Source organism: Electrophorus electricus, chromosome 21 (assembly GCF_013358815.1).
Source record: "Electrophorus electricus isolate fEleEle1 chromosome 21, fEleEle1.pri, whole genome shotgun sequence".
Taxonomy (NCBI): Eukaryota; Metazoa; Chordata; class Actinopteri; order Gymnotiformes; family Gymnotidae; genus Electrophorus; species Electrophorus electricus.
Window position 1 is genome coordinate 5,750,670 of NC_049555.1, and position 20,050 is coordinate 5,770,719.

Here is a 20,050-nt window from a genome sequence, read left to right on the forward strand (position 1 = left end):
TTAGAAAAAACATGTTTATGTACAATTCTATTATGAAAACATTATAATTAAAAATAAAATCTAATTGTGAAGCAACCGCTAAAGATTGTGGTAGTGACAAGTCAATATTTGTTTCCTGAGTTTGCCAGCACAGACAAACTTAAAGTCAATAAAGTCAGTTTGCTTCATTAATTACTCGCATACTGTTACAAAGTGTAACGGTCCCCCTCGTCAGTGTCCGTGTAGTTTGGGCCACCACGTGGTTCTTGTTTATTTACGTATTCTCATAGAATATGATGTACAGAGACATGTAAGAAATTATAAAACATTAATATATATATATTTCATATATTTCTAAAGAAAACACATGTGAATGTTTAATTCTATATAAAAAGACTCAATACACGATGTAACAACTATATATAGAAATAAGTTGTTTGTTTTGTTTATCACATGTGTAACCAGCAGAGAAATAAACGTATTCAAATTTAGTAATACATGAGAAAGTATTACACAGCCACTAAATCAAATTACAATGTAATTTCAACAGGCATCACTACACCAGTACACTGGGGATGAAGTACATCACTGTCACATTTCCTGTCCTGTGGGCTAAAGGCTACACAGTGACGTATGAATAAATGATGCATTACCTGCAGTACACACTGGGTGGGCTACTGGCATTTCTGACAGGTTTACAGCATCACTGTATTTTTAAGCAAAATTAAGAGACTAAAAGGATGGTCGCACAGTTCCAAAGAATGTGTGTTTTACCCGCTATAAAAGATTATTTTCAGAAATATCGATTCCTGACACAATGAATTAATTCTTTGGGGTTTCTCTGTCTCTATGAATTCAACATAAACTCTGTTGTCATGAAATGCTCTGACTTCACTTGCTGTGACTCATTGTGCTGTGTTGCTTTCTAGTGTTCAGTACATTAACAGTTTCCTGAGTTCACTGTCGCCCCCCTGTGGCTAATTAACGTCTTTATATTGCTTGCCTTACTATTTACTTCAAAAACAGTTTACAAAAGAAAATCTGGAAACAACAAACTCTGGATTTTATATTTCATTTGTTTTATATTTCATCTCCTATTTCTTCAAATGAAGTGGCTACAATAGAAAAAGTGGTTTCAAACTTTATTTACTCACCATAGTAAACATGACAAAATAAAAATTCTTGTATCTTCATATAAGTGTTCAGTACAGCAGCTGTGTGTTTGACTGGTATGAGTTGGGCATACCAAGACTAAAGTGGTATAAATGTCAGTCTGTATTCACACTCTACTGTCTGATAGTGTAAGATAAGCCCACCTCTCATCTATATGGCTGCTGAGTTCCTGTTTGATGACATTTGACCTAAATATATTCACAGCTTCTGCTATAGGAAAGTCTGGACTAACGTATGTGACTACGAGCTCTGGGCAGCCATAACGACCAAAGACATAATTTATGGTCAATCGGTAGAAGAAATACCCAGAAATCCATTACCAGTCAGTCTGATCAAACTCAAACCTGACCTCAGGGACTTTGACAGAAGTGATAGATGTGGCATCTGATGTAACAGATGATGCAGGACACAGGAGAGGCCAAGCCTGATACCAGGGCAGACTAGTACATCTTTAACTTATCAGTAAACAAACAAACAAAGCAAATGAGTTGAAAAACAAAAAGGAAAAAAGGTTTCTCACACTTGAATGAGTTTTGTGATCTTGAGAACAGAAAAAGGAAGAAGTTATAAGCTAAAAATAGGGGGGGGGCGGGGGGTGTGATGAACAAACGCTCTGCTAAATGCACAACACACTTTCTGTGTCTTTGCTGTTTGACAGTAACCAAGATCACAACATCTTCCCAGTGTAGGATGGGTGAGGAGGAGCAGGACTGAGGTCACGGCCGTTATACTCAGGAACACAAGAAAGTAGCAGAGACCTTCATTTAAGGCTTAAATTTAGTATTTAGCCTAAAGTTATTACTTATTGGAGCTCCAAATATCACTTCTGTGTGACCGGTGTGAACCAGTGTGTGAAACATGTCTTTCCGAACATCAGGAAATATTACAGTAGCAACAATCGTCATGTTACTGGCAGGTAAACTTTGAATATTTCCTTTATTTTTTACTTTGTTTTTTGGGCACGCATGATATTGCTTTGACAGTGGGTAGGCCAAGACCCTAAGTGTAAATTATGTGTGGGGTTTGGCACGCTGAAGCATATTTTATCAGCGTCTAAGTTTTGTTTGTCACATGTGGAGACACAATCAAGATCTTAAGAGTGTTAGAGTGTTTGATAGTAAATGTCTAGAGATTAACGCATTGCTGAGTGGAATTTCTAATAAAGTGATTAGGTTTGGATGAGAAGTTGAGCGTGTTGGAGAATGAGCATTGGCTTTAAATATTGGTAGATGGGGTGAAGGACGAGACTGGAAATTGTTTGTTGATGTAAATAAAAAAACTACAGGTCCCACAATGTACTGTGTTAACCTCGCTGAGGCTGGACATGGTGTGGTACTCATAAAAAAAAACAAAAAAACAAAAACAAAAATCCAGATGCTTTAATTTTGAGAGTTTACAGTTTCATTTGAAGATGCAGTGTCTGAGGTGAGAGAACGCAGGTGGGAGGCACATATAAGACCAGTAGAGACAGGTGTTAGGGGATTTGTCACAAAGTCTGCCACATTATAACTTGTGCAGTTCGGCACAGATTTGGCAGTAGCTGTGAAGGAGTTGTCAGAAGTAGCTGAAAGGGCTAGTCAGTGGTTGTGGATAAGGAGAGCTCAGTCTGGTTGGGGTAATGCCCCATAAAGGCAGAATGGATGAGGCTGTCATGTCATGGTGTAAAGTGGTAGATCCAGATGGAACTGGTGGCATTGAGGAGGCATTGATGGTGCCAGCTTTAGTCACTAGGCAGCCCAGGGTGGATTGGTGTTAGAGAATGCTTAAAGGTAATAGCCAAGTGGAACTGGCAGCACTGAGCGTGCATTAATGGTGCCAGTGGGGCTGGGTATGGCCTTAGTCACCGGAAAGGCCATCATGGTTTTTACAGTAATATTAGCACAGTGTTTAAGAGGTGCAGTTGTGTTTATTAGTGGCACAGTATTTAAGACGTGTGTGTCTTTGTGAGTGGCACAGTGTTTAAGAGGTAGAGCTTGGTTTAAAGGGAGCTTGGAGGGGGTGAGACTGAGACACCAGATCTCACTGTTGAGCCTCCTGGAAGTGTCGTGTCCCCACCAAAAAGAGGTGCCTACCTGATGAGCTCGCGATGTTGTGGTTGGCTGGTGTGAAGAGAGTAAAGATATGAAGCTCTAATGGTGTTCTATTGGCATCGGATATTCATCATGTTATCCCGTGTATATATACACACAATTGATGTACATTTGTGGGAACTTGAATAGGGTAGAAACTTTATTAATTTTAACAGGTGGGTATAGCTAAAATATGTGAAAAGCTACTTAAGAAAAATCCCAGATTTTTTAATAACTGCAAACAATTTGAGATCTCAAATAACTTTCTGCACCTGGAAATTCCCACTACCTGCACATCTAAACTGAAGATTTTTAATATTAGTGTGTGTGTGTGTGTGTGTGTGTGTGTGTGTGTGTGTGTGTGTGTGTGTGTGTGTGTGTGTTTGTCTGTTCAAAATTGTACAAAGTTCCATACTGAATATTTTAATTGTATTAAAGTGTATTGTATTCCTTTGTGGCTATCACAGCACACCACAGCTTCATGCAGAGGCGGTTCTAGGACGTTTTAACTGGGGAGTCCCAGAGGTAGCAAAGAGTTGTCTAGAGGTGGCTACAATGTGTTGTTAATGCCCATGCACAGTCTGCTGAATTTTTTATATGCTTTAATATTCTACTAATAATAGGCTAAAACAAATTAATACTCCACATGTATGCACATACATAACTGCTGATGGTCAATCTCCTTTTTTGCGTATCCGTTGAAATGAACTCAAAATGTCTAATCTGAATTATATAACAACATATTTTATACTGTATATTGATATAATAAGACAATTACCCTGGATGGTCTTGGATAAAGAATATAAAATAGGTCCTAACCTTGTTTAAGTATGATGAGGCAGGATGCAAGCGAATCAATGTTTAATGTAAACGAAAGTAGAAGTCGAGAACTGTAACGGAACGCTCGCCTCTCACTAATCACGTGGTTTGGCCCGCAGCGTGCAGTGGGAGGGTTTTGTTTGTCTGTAACCACGCCTGCACATACCTGCACCTTGTTTGTATGTATTTAAACCCTCTTCATAGTGTGCAGAATCGTTGGTCGTTGTTGATGTTAATGTTAGCATCGTCATTGTTAAATGTTTTCGTGTTCATCGTTGATGTTGTATGTGAGTGCATTGTTTTTGTGTGTTAATAAATGTTTATCCACGTCGATGGAGTCTGTGCGTCCTGCACCTCGCCCTTTGGCTCTCGGGGCACACCGTGAAAAAAACACAACATACAAGTACGAACTTACACAAAGGGACACACAACAGTTACACAACATGACAATAATAATGGACAAGGGTAAATACTAACAGCGTGGTATTTGATGAGGAAGGAACTAGACACAGATGAAAGCGAGGAACATCACTAATAAGGGGGGTGTGGAAATGTGGGAACAGGGAAGTAAACAAAGGGCACGTGGAGACACGCCTACACGAGGGAAAACAAACACAAAGCCACGTGGAATGTCCCATCACGTGAGAGAGAGAGCTGAGGAGGGGGGCGTGACATTAAGGCCTTTAATGGAGTTTGCTTTGCAGAACAAATTGTGTGTGTGTGTGTGTGTGTGTGTGTGTGTGTGTGTGTGTGTGTGTGCGAATGCACTTGTATTTTATGTTATACATAGTTTATGTATAAGATATATAGTTTATATGTAGTCATGCATATACAGGTTACATATAGTGTGTATATATAGTTTAGATTTTGTTTTTATGAAGTTTATCTTTTTTTATTTATCTTAGTGTACTTAATCTTATTTAAACACCAAGAGAATTCTATGTACACTTTGTACTTGGCAAATTCTGATTCTGATTCTGATACCACTTCCATGCCTCTTTCATGCCTGTGTAACTGCTGTGCTGAGAATGAGCCATTGCAATAATCTCCTGTCAGCAGTAGTCTTGTGGTCACACACTGACCAGTGATGAACAGAGTAGAAGGGAGTGACAGACTGCACATGCCAACAGATGTGAGCGTGATCTCACAAAACCCTGCAGGGAATTACAACAAGTGAGAGAGATGTCATTAGATTCTGCTTGAATAAAGTTGTAAGAAAGAGTACAAAAGTGAACCCTGATATTAGTCCTTACCTTAAAATGAACCCCAACTCTGACTTATTCTTAGAAATATTCTTACAAATTTGTAACTGTATCATCATTCTAGTCTTAGCAGAGGACCAAGCTTAGTTTGGAGAATATATTCATTACATATTAATACAGTACAGATTAAAAATAAAAACTAAACTTAAATACATTTTGTCCAAAGGGGAATACTGTGATATTTGTAATGGGAGGAAATATTTCAGTAGCAGTGTTGCTCATCTTACTGGCAGGTAAACCTTTTTGTGAAATCTCTATTTATATTTCTCTCTGATCTCTCTGCAAATCACCACTGCCCTTTCAAGCCACCATTTAATTTTTCTCTAACATTTTCCTCAGATAAGATCTGATTCACGTCAACCAGAATTGAGCCTTTTAAAAAATCACTTCAGAAAAAAATGAGAAAATAATAAATATATAAAGATCACAATGGATATAAGATTTGTTACAAAATCCACCTCCTTGCACCTTTAAATTGCATGCCTCCATCGCCAGTATCTATTTGTTTATGTTGCAACAGTGCACTGCTTTGTATGTTCTTTAAACTGCAGAGTCCTGTTTGTGGTTCTAATGCCAATGTGTGTTTGTATTCATCATCATCATCATCATCATCATCATCAGCAGCAGCAGCAGCAGCAGCAGCAGCAGCAGCATTCACACCATGACAGTCACACTCAGATAAAGATAAGAGTGTAAACTCACCCCTATAATCCTGGTGTGTGTGTGTGTGTTCCAGGAGCTCAGTCTCAGCAGAGTGTAACTCTCTCCTCTCAGAGCCTCTGTGCTCTTACTGGATCTACAGTAAAAATCCCCTGCAAATATACATCTAGTTCCTCCAGTGTCAGAGCGAGAGAGTGGTATCAGGTCCAGAGATCTGATGGAGAACCACAAGACCTGAGTAAAGACCCTCAATACTTAGGACGAGTGTCTGTAAGCACTTGGTGGAATGACTGTACACTGACAATGAACAACATGAATGTAAGTGACTCTGGAGTTTATAACTTCAGATTTAGAATATGGAGTAGTGAATGGATATCTGCTTCATCTGGAATTACTCTAACTGTTACAGGTAATAACAAACTTAAAACATAGAACACACACACACACTCTCTCTCTCTCTCTCTCTCTCTCTCTCTCTCTCTCTCTCTCTCTCTCTCACACACACACACACACACAGTATGCAAGAAATCTCAATGCTAATACAGAAGTTCAGTATTATTCAATATTCGCCATATTAAGACAATCCATCTTAAGCTATATATTTGCATGCCACATGTGTGTTATTCTTTTTATATGGATATTATTACATTTTTAATTATTCAGTCATTTTATCCCTTCCAGTCCAGTCTGGTCAGAGCTGACATGAGATTGTGTGATATTTCATGCTGGGATAATTCACCTGATTCTCTGTTACTAGTACACACAGAAGGAAGGTGGTGAAACAGTTTCAACAGAGCAGTGATACTGACTACATTTACAATAGTGTGTATGTAAGAAACTGGACAGAACCATTTACAAGAGCTGAGCAAACACCAGTCCCTTCACTGTACCATCTGCACTCACAGCAGCATAGTCTGAACTTACTAAGCAAACGTGTCTTGCAGTTGGATCTTAGTTAGACTAATACTGAATACTGATGGACATAAATGTAGTTATGATTGTGCTGCGTTTGTACAAGTTTATCAGACACAGCTGTGTTACTGGTTTACATGTGTCATTGTCATTGCTGAGTTGAGACTGGTTCACCATCCATCTGGTTCTGCAGTCAGAAAATAACCACTGATAATGAAGATGGTTAAGACCAACTGTGCATCACCACAGATGGGTTATATATAGTCTCTGACTGTACACTTACCTAAAGCAGGTGTTTCTAAAAAAGAGCTCAGTGAGTATATATATATGATCAATAAATCTTATGCATATTTCCTACACATTTATTGGGCTTGGTTTAAAAGCTAACATTTTCATTACTAATATTACTAATACAGTCAATACAGTGGTGAACCTGGAGCATCTCTGTCTGTCACACGTAATCACATAAGATTAGTTAACTATATACTATTTATAAATATAACACCAAAGCTTCTTAATTAAAATGACTTGCAGATCTGAAGGTTACGAGACCAAACACATATAGATGGAGAACCACACTGAACTGCAGCTCCACCTGCACGCTGCCCAACAACCCCACCTACATCTGGTACGGGAATGGACAGCCTGTATATAACCAGGACACTAATGAACTGCATATGTATGACTATAGTGGTGCAGGCAGCTACTCCTGTGCTGTAAGAGGATATGAGGAGCTCCGCTCTCCTGCTGTCTGTAAGAGCCTCACTTTAAACTCTCATCACTCTGTCAGAAACTCACTAGCATCTACTGTTAGATTAGCAATGGCTGGGAGACCTTGATGCTACTTAATTGCTGATATATTTTTGTTTCTGTTTTGCAGGTGTCGGTAAGTATATTTCAGTCATGTATTTGTGTTTTATTTACACACTAAATGATCACTTTATTAAGTACATCTACTGTATATCTGTACCTAACATTTCACAGTCAGTTAGCTATAATGTATCACTGCTGGTATTGCTACTGTTCTCTTAGGCCAGCTGACTGACTGTACTACAATCCTGTTCCCTGTGTACATTTAGTCAACCTCTACTGGCCTCTTTCATGGGCGACCTGGTTTTGATCAAAGAGCAGTTGTTAGTAACACACTTTTATAAGATAATTATACTGTACATGCTCTTATAAATACTGCTTAGGCAAATACTTATGAATTCTGGGCCTTACTTTAAACTGCATTCTCATTGTCTCACTAAAAGTATCTGATTAGAGGAAACACTCATGTGGTACATTGCTGACTGGTACTGGTTTCAGAGTATTATTGCTATAACACTGATGTGTTTCAGTTGTTTTTCATTTAGTGTTTCTGTTTCAGGTGTTTCTACAGATAATTGGAGATGCTGGAGTGTGACTTACTATAGCCAGAAAATCTGCTCTCTGATTGGCTCATCTGTGGACCTGCACTGTTACTATACCTACCCTAATAACCAGAAGGTCACAAAATCATTTTGGTTCATTACAGAGCAGCAGGTTGGTGTTGAACCTGTGGATGTGAGAGAGGAAGAGGAGTATGAGGGGAGAGTGCAGTATAGACAGAGCTCCCAGAATGACTGTAGTATGACAATCACTCACCTGAGAGAGAGTGACGCTCACACATACAGGTTCAGATTCCACACTGATAGTACTGCGGGGAAATACACTGGACATCCTGGAGTATCTCTCTCTGTCACAGGTAATGTTGTATAATTTAAAAATAAGTTTAGTAAGCTATAATAATTTTCTTTTCATTAAAAATAGCACCAGACATTTTTTTATAATCACTTGCAGATCTGAAGATTACAGTATCAGACAGAAGTAGTCCAAAGGACCTGATCTGCAGCTCCACCTGCACGCTGCCCAACAACCCCACCTACATCTGGTACAGGAATGGACAGCCTGTATATAACCAGAACACTAATGGACTGTATGTGTATGGCAGTAGTGAGGATGCAGGCAGCTACTCCTGTGCTGTAAGAGGATATGAGGAGCTCCGCTCTCCTGCTGTCTGTAAGATCCTCACTTTAAACTCTCATCACTCTGTCAGCACCTTACTGGCAGCTTCTATCAGATAAAAAGTTTGTTTGTTTGATTGTTTGTTTTTGCTGTTTTTTGCTGCTGGTTCTGCCTACATGTTTATAAGTAGCTGGGAAGCACCTTTCACTGTTGAGGGCTCTATACATTTGTGGGCACTGGCTAGCTGGTTCAGCAGTACTACATCAGTATGTTTTGTTTGTGTTCTCATTGTCTCTTGCTCTTGTCCTCACTTTAAACTGCACTCACTCTGTGTCACTGGCAACTTCTACTAGATTACAGTGAACTCATGCTGAGTCACATATGGCAAAGACATAAGACAACTACAGCATTTTTAGATATATTTCAATTTAAGAGTTTTCAAGTGTTTAAGGTATTTTTGGAATCTTTTTTTTTTTTTTACATGTTTTTCCATAAATCACTGCGTTTAATTTTTAAATCCACTGTGTTTATGTTTACATACATATTATTGGCAGTTGGAAGTTTTAATCAACCACTGCTGTTCTTGGAAAAAAAAAGAAAAAAAAGCAATATTTGTAAAGCAACCTTGAGTTTGAGAAAGGTGCTATATAAATGCAACTAATAATAATAATAATAATAATAATAATAATAATAATAATAACCTCTGTTGGCCTCCTTCATGGGTGGCCTGGTTTTGACCAAAGAGCAAGTGTTACATTTTTTATTAGACTCTTACTGTGACAGGATGCAGGCGTGAGTCTCAAAACAACCAAACAACCAAACAAAGACACAAAAGTCTTTTAATGGCAAAAATTTAAGTAAAAGAATAAAAGTAAAAGTAAAAATAAGAGGACCATTTAAATGCTAAAGCCTTTACACATTGACCATCATCCATATAGTAAATCATAACTGGTAATAAAACCTAGTAAATAAACAATAAATTACTTAGTAAATAAAAACTGGAAACAGAAAGAATATTTACAGGGATGGAAATGAGGAACAGGTGAGGCTGGAGACACACTAATGAGTAATAAAGGGGGACATGGCAACATGTGAGGAAAGGAGTGTAAACACAACACACGGTGACACGTTAACTGAGGACAACAACACATCAAACATGGCGAGAGGCATCACATGGATGAGGGCATAAAGGAGGGGTCTATACTTACTGTAACTGTACTTATAAGTAGTGTTCATGCAGACACTTAGGAACACAATAAAGCCTGATATGTAATTGTATAAACATGCACAAAATATACTGACATTACTTGCCCTTTTTAAAAACAGGTCATTCATGAAAAGGCCCACTGGAAAATTGGCACAACTTCCCTGAGAACAAGACAAGTGACACAAGACAAGTCTTGTGTCGCCCAGCTTCTGATTATATACAACTGACTTTAAAAGAACTGGTAGTCTGTTTGTCCAGCTATGATTTACTCAGTTTATGTGTTACAGGTGTTTATGGAAAGGACAGCTGCTGGAGTGTAACTTACGTCACCCAGAGCATCTGTGCTCTGATTGGTTCATCAGTGGACATACACGGTTACTACACCTTCCCGGATCAGCAGCCCACCCCCCAACCTGCCTGGTATGCCAGACTCCACCCACAGGTCAAAGAGCTGAGTCATGCTGATGACCGAGTGGAGGTTTTCAGTCACAGAGCTAATGTGAACACACTAAGACTGAAACATCTCACAGAGAGTGACTCAGCAGAATATCTCCTCCGATTTAAAGCCCCCTACATGATACACACAGACAGCTCTGCTGGTGTGTCTCTCTCTGTCACAGGTAAGATAAGTGTTCTGTGTCTGGCAGTGTCACATGGTTCACCATCTGTGTGTTGAGCCCTGAAGACACTTATGAGAGTCTCCCATACAGGCCTGAAGGTGAATGTGGACTCTCCAGCAGTCCCAGGATCAGAGGGACAGACAGTAACACTGAGCTGCAGCTCCACCTGCACTCTGCCCTACAACCCCACCTACATCTGGTACAAGAACGGACAGCGTGTGTCTCACTGCACATTTGTCTCCTGCTCTGTATCTGCAGTCAGGGATGCAGTCAGTTATAGCTGTGCTACTGAAGGCCATGAGAACCTCCTCTCTCCTCCTGTGTGTGAGTGGAGAATTTACATATGAAAATCATGATGTCTTGATGCATTTAATAAAGTCAGTTAATCATAAACCAGAAACATCACTACAATCAATACTTACTACTACAGCTCATGATGATGATGCTCTTTGTTGTAGTTTCACAGTTATCAACTATAACTTCTGAATTTATAAGAATCTCTTAACCAGACTGTGTATGAGAGTTTAGTTTTAATGTTAACAGTGTGTGTTTGTGTTCAGATGCCCCTAGAAACACCAGAGCATTGATGGTTTCCTCTGGAGAGAGAGTGGAGGGAGATTCAGTGACTCTGACCTGCAGCAGTGAGGCAAACCCTCCTGTTCTCATCTACTCCTGGTTTAAGCAGAGAGCAGCTGCAGACACACTGCTGCCAACAGGCCAGAATTACAGCATCTCCAACATCAGCTCCCAGCACAGTGGACTCTACTACTGCACTGCTCACAACCAGCTGGGACAGCACAACTCCACCACCACCCTTCTGGATGTGTTATGTAGGTGCAGGTTATACCCTAATGAAACAACATATTCAACATGTTTTAAATGTAACATATAAATACATATAAGGTATGATTAATACTGTACATGTGAAGTATATATGTATGGATGCACAGTATATGTGCTGTGTTTATATATTTAAATACCCTGCACAGGTCACAACACTGTCAGAGTGTCTAGTGTTATAAAGAGGCTAGAAAAAACAGCCAATACATTAAGCGACTTTAATTTTGGAAGCAACTACAACTGACTCAAACTGGGTTCAACACCATTTAGTAACACATGCCCACTGTAAAATAAGTCTGACAATGAGCACTTCGATATCAATATAAAATAGAGAATTACCAGAGTTCTGAATGACAGTTGATGCTATAAAACCCCTGACATTAATTAAACACAGACAGGCTGCATCGAAAAACACGGACAATTGTAGAGAGTAGAAGCCCCCCTACAGAGAGAGAGTGTAACGCAGACAAAACCTGAGGACACTGAGAGATCAAATAGCGGCAGTCTAAACACGAAAATGAGCTACAAAGGTAAACAGTGCGGCTGCAACAAAGCAAGTCGGAATAGTCGAATGTTCTTTCATTTTACATTTAGCTGACGCTTTTATCCAAAGCAACTTACAATTATGACTGAGTACAACGTGAGCAATTGAGGATTAAAGGTTTTGCTCAGGGGCCCAACAGTTGAAGCCTGGCAGTGGTGGGGCTTGAACCAGCAACCTTCCAATGGTATATGAAGAGCTGAGGAAGGAAGATGATTGGATGAGGGAGGGAGGAACATCATTGTAGGAGAGAGGGAGGAAGCTGATTGGAGGAGAAAGGGAGGAAGGTGATTGGAGGAGAGAGGGTGGAAGGCGGGGCAGAGGTAGGACAGGTGATCATTCAGGAGAACTGGATCGCGTGTGTTGAATAGAGTGTGAATCAGAAGCTGGTGAGTTTCCAGGTAGGTGTATGGCTATCTGCACATTAGGAAGGTGACCCGAGTTCATGACACAGATGACACTTATCAGGATAGTTGATAAACACCCCAAAAATAGGGCCATTAATATATATGTATATATAAAGTTACAGATATTAAGGTTTGTTTGGATTTAGAGTTGAGCTTTAGTTTTAACACTGAGTGTTTGTTTTCAGATCCCCCTAGAAACACCAGAGCATTGATGGTTTCCTCTGGAGAGAGAGTGGAGGGAGATTCAGTGACTCTGACCTGCAGCAGTGAGGCAAACCCTCCTGTTCTCACCTACTCCTGGTTTAAGCAGAGAGCAGCTGCAGACACACTGCTGCCAACAGGCCAGAATTACAGCATCTCCAGCATCAGCTCCCAGCACAGTGGACTCTACTACTGCACCGCTCACAACCAGCTGGGACAGCACAACTCCACCACCACCCTGCTGGATGTGTTATGTAGGTGCAGTTTGCTTTGTGTTATCCTCTTGTGTTATGAATATAATAAGTTAAATGACATTTTAAGTGTATTTATTTTAATTCCTGTTCTCCTACTCAGACCCTCCCAGAGTCCCGTCTGTTACTGACCGTGTGTCTGGTGACTCGGTGACACTGCTGTGCTACAGTGACTCCAACCCCATCAGTAATTACTCCTGGTACAAGAAGACAGGAAGTGGTGTTATATTGTTGGGAAACAGCACCAATTTAACTTTGGCTACAGGAGCAGTTGGACTTTTCTTTTGCACAGCTCAGAACCAATTTGGATCAATGGACTCATTAGAATATTCAGTTCCAACAGGTACATTATGGGTCGAATTCAATGGCTACAGTGGTTAAAGAAAGAAACGTTACTAGCACACTTATGAGCAGTTTCATAGAGCATCTGTTCTGGTTTGTTTTCACCTCTCTATCGCGAGAATGTTCACACGTCTGTGTAACATTCTGCCCTCTACTTCCTGATGCAGGGAACCCAGCTGGGACATACGCAGCTTCTGGAGTCACTGTGGTTTTCTTTCTGACTCTCATTGCTGTCTGTCTATGGATGAGGTAAGAAGCTGAAGCCACATTTAAATGACACACCCTGCCAATGCTGTAGGCTGTTTACTGCTCAGTCCCCAAGATCACTATACAAACGAGCAAAGACAATAAACAATGACAATTAAACTGAAGTAAAAAAAAAAAACACATAACAAATTGAAGATGCAAGAAAATTTTAAAACATGAGGTATGTTATTCAATAACTGTTACAGAAAAATAGAGTTACAAAGTCATAATAATTACATCACTGAGACAGCAAGCTGGTGGTTGGAAGAAAATATCAGTCAGGCAATCAACTAGGCTGAGAGGAGGCAACCTGTATGAGGGGACTGGATGAGCAGAAAATTGCATATAATGCATACAGTAGTGAAACTGGAGACCATGCTGTCTAGTAATGTTGCCAAGGTGGAGAATAATTAATAAAAAGTAGAGAACCAAGTATTCAGGCCTTGAGAACACCATGAGATAGGATTGATGGGTATGACTAACCTACCAAAGGAGGTAAATTGCTGTCTGTCAGTGACATATGATTTAAACTACATAAGTATCATACCAGTGATGTCAACCAGGTTTTAACACAAATCATTTTAACTGGAGTTTGATTAACACAGAAGCTATTGAGCCTGGTGATGTTATTACTGTGGTTCACCACCAGGGGGCGAACCGCAGCTGTCAGCAGCAGGAGTGAGGAGACCAGCGCAAAAGTAAGTTTGAATAATAGTCGACAGAGAATTGAGATTTCAGTCCAACTCAATATCCCTGCAAAGTTTTCCTTAAAGGGTCCAATGACCAAAGTAACAGAGTTAAGCCTGTATTTTGATTATTAATTACATAAATCATTAATCACCATGTCCGAATTAATCTCTCTCTTTCTTTCAGCGTGATTCTATTCCTGTATATGATAACGTCTCAGCCCTGGACATGCCCTCTGACCCCACAAATGACGGCATTCACTACTCCAACATTAATTTCACACGCTGCCACACACAGGAAGTATCTCTCTACTCTACTGTCCAACTAACAATGGCTCTTAGTCAAGAAGAGGAAACTGAGTATGCCAGAGTGAATTTCTCTGCCTGGTAGGCAATGCAAATGGTTCAGTTAACCATATTTCTGTCACACTTAGACACACCTTCACACATACACATGCACTCACACAAACATGAATGCACACTAATGCTGATGAGATACCCCTCCCTCTAAAAATAAATAAAACTAAAAATCTTGACAGAGGCCAAAACCATTTTAATAGTTATAGAAAATGCTTATACCTACTGGCCAACTATTTTAAATCCTAAAATTTTACATCTTTTATTTAATCTTAAAATTTGGTTTTGTGTTAAGACTTGAAAAAAATAATTACATATACATAAGTGTATATGTTAAGTAAAAACAAAGAAGAAGAACTCACTGTTTTGGAAAGCATGCATCAGTAAATTAAATTGTTCAAAATAGAATTTTGTTAAATAAAATGCCTCTCAATCTATTAAAACCAAAAAATTCACTTTTTGGAAGGAATGTAACACTCTTTACTAGAGCATGTCATGAAGTAAATGCGAAATGTGACATTTTGAGTGAAATTGTGTGTCTAGCTATATATAGTACAAAATAAGAATTACAAAATTAAACAAGTCTTTAGATGGGACAGTTTAAGATAATTTCTTAGCAACACCCCAACAATTCTGATTCTGTTTAATTTTCTTATCTTGTATAATATGGTGTTTCAGATAATCCTACACTCATCTCTTAGATGTTGTTTCTTTACATTTTCTTAAAGATGTTGAATGCTGATGCTCCAACTGTTTTAATTAATTTATATATAAAATATATATAAATTAAATATAAAATAATTAATTTATATATAAAAAAACATTATTATTAATATTAAATAAGCTTATTTAATAATAATAATAATAATAATAATATATTAGTTATTATTAAATACAATTTGAACAAGTTTCAATCAGTTTTCAGGGTGCTGCACAGTATAGACTCAACCCTTAGTTAACTAATGATTTATTGCCTTCACTTAGCTCTAGTAATTGCTTCATCTTCATGATGCTGGACCACAATATCCTTTTACATCATTTTAATCTTTGGGTTGGTACCAGAGAACTGCCAGAGGCTGGTTGTCCTTTTAGCTAAAAGATTGCACTATTCAAACAGGATTTACTCCTCTCCACTTCCATTACACATGGCTTACCTAAAGACTCAGTCTTGGGCTTCATTTTATTGTCTTTACACATCCATCCTCTAGGTACAATTTTTCCAGAAATACAATATAAACTTTAAATAATATTCCTTAATTTTGGTAACACTTTATTTTGAGTGGTCCTTTATAGATAACTAATAAACTCTCAAACTCTCTGAAGTGGCAGTAATGAATCATCTAAAACATTCAAGTTGATATTTTTATAGAGTCTGTAGATGGACAAAAGGTATATATGATTAACAGACATATAATTAGATATATTAATTTAAATAGAACTATTGTCGATACATTACTTACATTAAGTAGCCATATTATGTCTTTTTTCTTATTTAACTTGATTGTTTTTTAAACCTTTTGTAATGGTGAGCTGTAAGTGTGGAGAAGAGCGAGATTTATTAGGGGCAAATTCAGATTCAGAGTCGCTATAACGGTCCAGGGTCATTGAGCCAATAAAAAGATTACGGGGATAAATGATAAGCAAAAAACACATGAAGGCAAATGAGGGAAGCAGGCTATAACAGAGGCTAGGATAAACACAAAGGCACGGAGTACAAACTTACGGATACAGACTTTCCATACATCAATACGGATATACATTCAACCAGATATTCATCCATTCAACAGCAAAACACCAAGGCCACCAGACAGGGTATAAATACCTGAACTTAACAAGACTGGAAACGAGGAACAGGCGAAAGTAATGACGGGCGTGTAAAACCAAACGAGGGGTGGAAAAAAAAGAAACTAAGGAACAGAACCAAAATAAAACATACGACAGGGAAACCATGGAACATAGAAGCTAGGAGGGACTAACCATGACACCTTCGACTGTGCTCTCCCATATTCTTAATTGGGTGACAAAGCCTTAAATATTTTTACATCTGAACTGTTTTCATCTGTACATCACTTTGGTCAACCTTCATTTATTTTTAATTGTGCTCTAGAAGTAAATTTGATTGACTGATGGAACACACATCTTAATTTAACCAACTTCCAAACACAGGTGCACAGTGAGAAGCAGCTGCAGTTAATTGTGCTTTCACTGAGGTTTTGTTTTAGTTGTGTATTCATGCACAGTGAAGCAGATCTACACTTAGATCTAATTAGCAGTAGCCTAACACTGAGTCTTTGTCCTTTTCTTAGTACAGGGAAACAAGTTAAAATGATCTGTGCTAATTGGCCATTCACTAACGACCACACACTAGACAGAGATTAGGTTAAAAACAATATAATTTTCCTGAAGAGTTACAGTAAATGATTTTTTATTTTAGATTATGTTCTTTGTGTTTTAAAATTTTGCAGCAAGGACGAAACCCACATCTACAGCACAATCTCAAGAACATGAGAAGAAAATCCTCCACCAACCATCAATCTCCAGTCCTGCGTGAAAATGAGAAAAGTGCCAGCAGTCTTCCACCTCCTCCAAACACATATGAAATTGGTACAAACTACATTTAAAATCTTGCTGGTGATTTTGATTTATTTTAGGGATCAGTCAGACAGGGTATTATTACCAACTGGACCAAGATACACATTATAAAATGTTTATGACATTATTTTATGTATCATTTATTACATTTAGCCACAGATTGTTTACTACTGCAAGAAGGATGGTTAGAAACTCTGCATGTTATATACATATACAAACATGTCATAAACATGTATTTCATGTCATAGACATGTAGAATAATAATGATACACCAGCCCACAGTAACAGGACAGACTTTAATTCACTTCACTGCATTCAAGAATCTCGGTTCTCTTTGTAATATTACCACACATGAAGATGTTCTCTGCAGTGCAGTGACCAGTGTCCAGTGACCACTGTACATACACAGTACTGCATAATTCACTGTCCATGACATTATGATGATGTTTCCCTACCATTGTTTCATTCTCATTGATTAGTTTTTAGTACAATGTGGTATCTTGAGAGGTGACTGGCTAGAATGAATGTCCTTGAAGGTTTTAATTTTAATTATTTATTCAGACAAATATTTTTAACACAGCATTCCCAGGTCACAGAGTAACATTCCCAGGTCCCAGGTCACAGAGCAGGGGGTCTAATAGCCTTCATTCTTGAATCCTGTACAACATGTGACTGTTCCACTTAGAGTTGTTGGGTAGCTGAACACTGTACTTTAAATTCAGAACGAGAGATCTAAATCGTCCTTTCACCCAGTCGGCCCTGGAAACAGAACTCAGCACAGATGTAATGGCACGATCTACTCACTGGGTGGCAGCAGCGATGTGATAAGACCGTCAAAGCCGATTGTGCAGAGCGTGCCCCATATGGATAAGATTTAACATTTGCTTGTTTATATTACAGTACATTTTCCATGTCTACTCTGTATTTGCACCGAAGCCAAATATGCCTGAAATATTTCTGTAACATTTATCACAAAAGGCTTCACACTTCTTGCACTCAGTAAATGATTTAAAAATTGTAAAAATGACTTTTGTGGAATTCATTCTTTATTCTTGTTGGCTCCTTATCTGGTTCGCCAGCATGTTGCTTGCCCCAAAGCCATGATGATGTTTCCTCCAGACAATTAGTCGTCACTCCTAACATCTGAGTTACTGTTAAGAACTTTAGCCAAATATTTAGCAATTTTAGTCAGAATGAGACTACCAGAGCCCAGACTAAGAGCAGACGTGGCGGCTGACTTCCTGACTACAGAAAACACCTGCATTCATGTAAAAGGAAGCGCATCTCAGCATCTGATTATCTATCAAAAGGTACTTACATGATGGACCGCCAGACTCCATCTTTGCACATTATAGTTCCCTAATTTACCTCATACCTGGACATGCCTAATAATCTATTCTCTCGTTCTGCCGAGATACACCAACCCCTAAATCTCATGTTACTGAGCCTCAACCCGTCTCAGCTGCCATGGCTCCTCCCACCACCCCCTGACGCCCCCTGCTGTAGCCCACCACACCTCCACACCAGCCAACTACTTCTCCGTTGCGCTTGATGGACGTTCTCATGCGGGATGGGTTTCGGACACGCGCATGCCGTCGGGACCAGACTTGGACTTCTAGAAAACTGGACTAGAAATTGATTGCTCGTTTCTTTATTTTGCTTATTTATTTATTTTCTGTCTCTCTCACTCACTACTTACTTCACTCTTTACTGTTTATATTGTTACTATTGTAGTGTCTGTTATTGGTCAGAGGAGGACGGGCCCCCTTTGAGTCTTATTTCCTTTCAAAGATTCTTCCTCGTGCTCTAGGGAGTTTTTCAAATTATGAATTTGGATTTCTTTTTCCATTTTGATTTGATGAAGCAATGATTTCATACGAGGTAATGTAAGCTTACAAAATTTGTAAATTGCAAGGCAAACTTGGCCAACTGAATATTTGCTCTCTAACACTGAAGCTTGAATATTTCTACAGTTAACCAGGTCTTCCTTGCACTTGGTCTGCTTGGCTTAACACACATTATTGGCTTTCAAAGTTTTCTTCCAGTATATCATATAACAAATTGCACATTCTTGTTTATGTGTATAAGGTTTCTTCTTCAGTGTCCAGACTGTCCTATTTCAACCATTGTATTAATTTCATCTACATTGTTCAGGTTTTAGACACAGGAGGATGTTTCCAGTATATTTTATTCATATAAAGTATGAGCAACATCTGTTTACCGCATTTCTCCACCAAAACCCCCGAACCAGCACCACTGCCAAAACAATACCTGCAGCTCGTCTTACGCCTCACTCTCTCTCTCTAGCATGACGTTGGCTTCCAGTAGCTGCACGCATAAATTTAAAACCTTGATGTTCGCCAAAAGAGTCAAAAATGGACCAGCCCCTCCATACATAAGGACAATGGTCAAACCCCGATCCGTAACTCGAGTACTTTGAACCTGAAGTACAGATTGGCTTGAAAAATCAAACTTCCAATCTCATGGAAGACAAGCATGGAGTCTATTTTCTGTCCTGGCTCCCAGATGGTGGAATGAACTTCCACTTGCTGTCTGGAGCAGAGTCCTTTGCAGTCTTCAAACACAGACTAAAGACCCATCTATTCATGGAATATTTAAATGACCACTGACCCTACTCCCATATTAACTAAATAAACTAATACTTATTGTAGGGTATTGTTCATGACACTGATTGTATTGTATTGTATTGTATTGATGGTATTGTTTTTTTACACTGATGTCATCTAACAAACTCTAGTATTTATTGTTTATCGCACTTATCATTGTCTAAGATAGAACTTATGTATTTTGTACTTCTAGGCATTAGCACTTATCCCTATATTTCTACAGTATGCTAGTTTATTGGTATATTGGACTTTAATCTACTCTACTGGCTAGGA

At 38.8% G+C, this 20,050-nt stretch overlaps 1 protein-coding gene across 1 annotated transcript; it reads left to right on the forward strand.

Annotated features, from left to right (window-relative positions):
* Positions 1 to 1,813: 1,813 nt before the first annotated feature.
* Positions 1,814 to 18,367, forward strand: LOC118240411 (sialoadhesin-like). Its single transcript, XM_035520675.1, has 16 exons — positions 1,814 to 2,068; positions 6,039 to 6,371; positions 7,409 to 7,627; positions 7,755 to 7,760; positions 8,244 to 8,600; positions 8,696 to 8,892; positions 9,105 to 9,126; positions 10,355 to 10,687; positions 10,778 to 11,011; positions 11,248 to 11,517; positions 12,661 to 12,930; positions 13,031 to 13,270; positions 13,437 to 13,518; positions 14,165 to 14,213; positions 14,389 to 14,588; positions 17,024 to 18,367. The coding sequence occupies exons 1-16, from the start codon at positions 2,011 to 2,013 to the stop codon at positions 17,064 to 17,066; spliced, it is 2,913 nt and encodes a 970-aa protein (XP_035376568.1). The 5' UTR covers positions 1,814 to 2,010; the 3' UTR covers positions 17,067 to 18,367.
* The last annotated feature ends 1,683 nt before the right edge of the window (positions 18,368 to 20,050 follow it).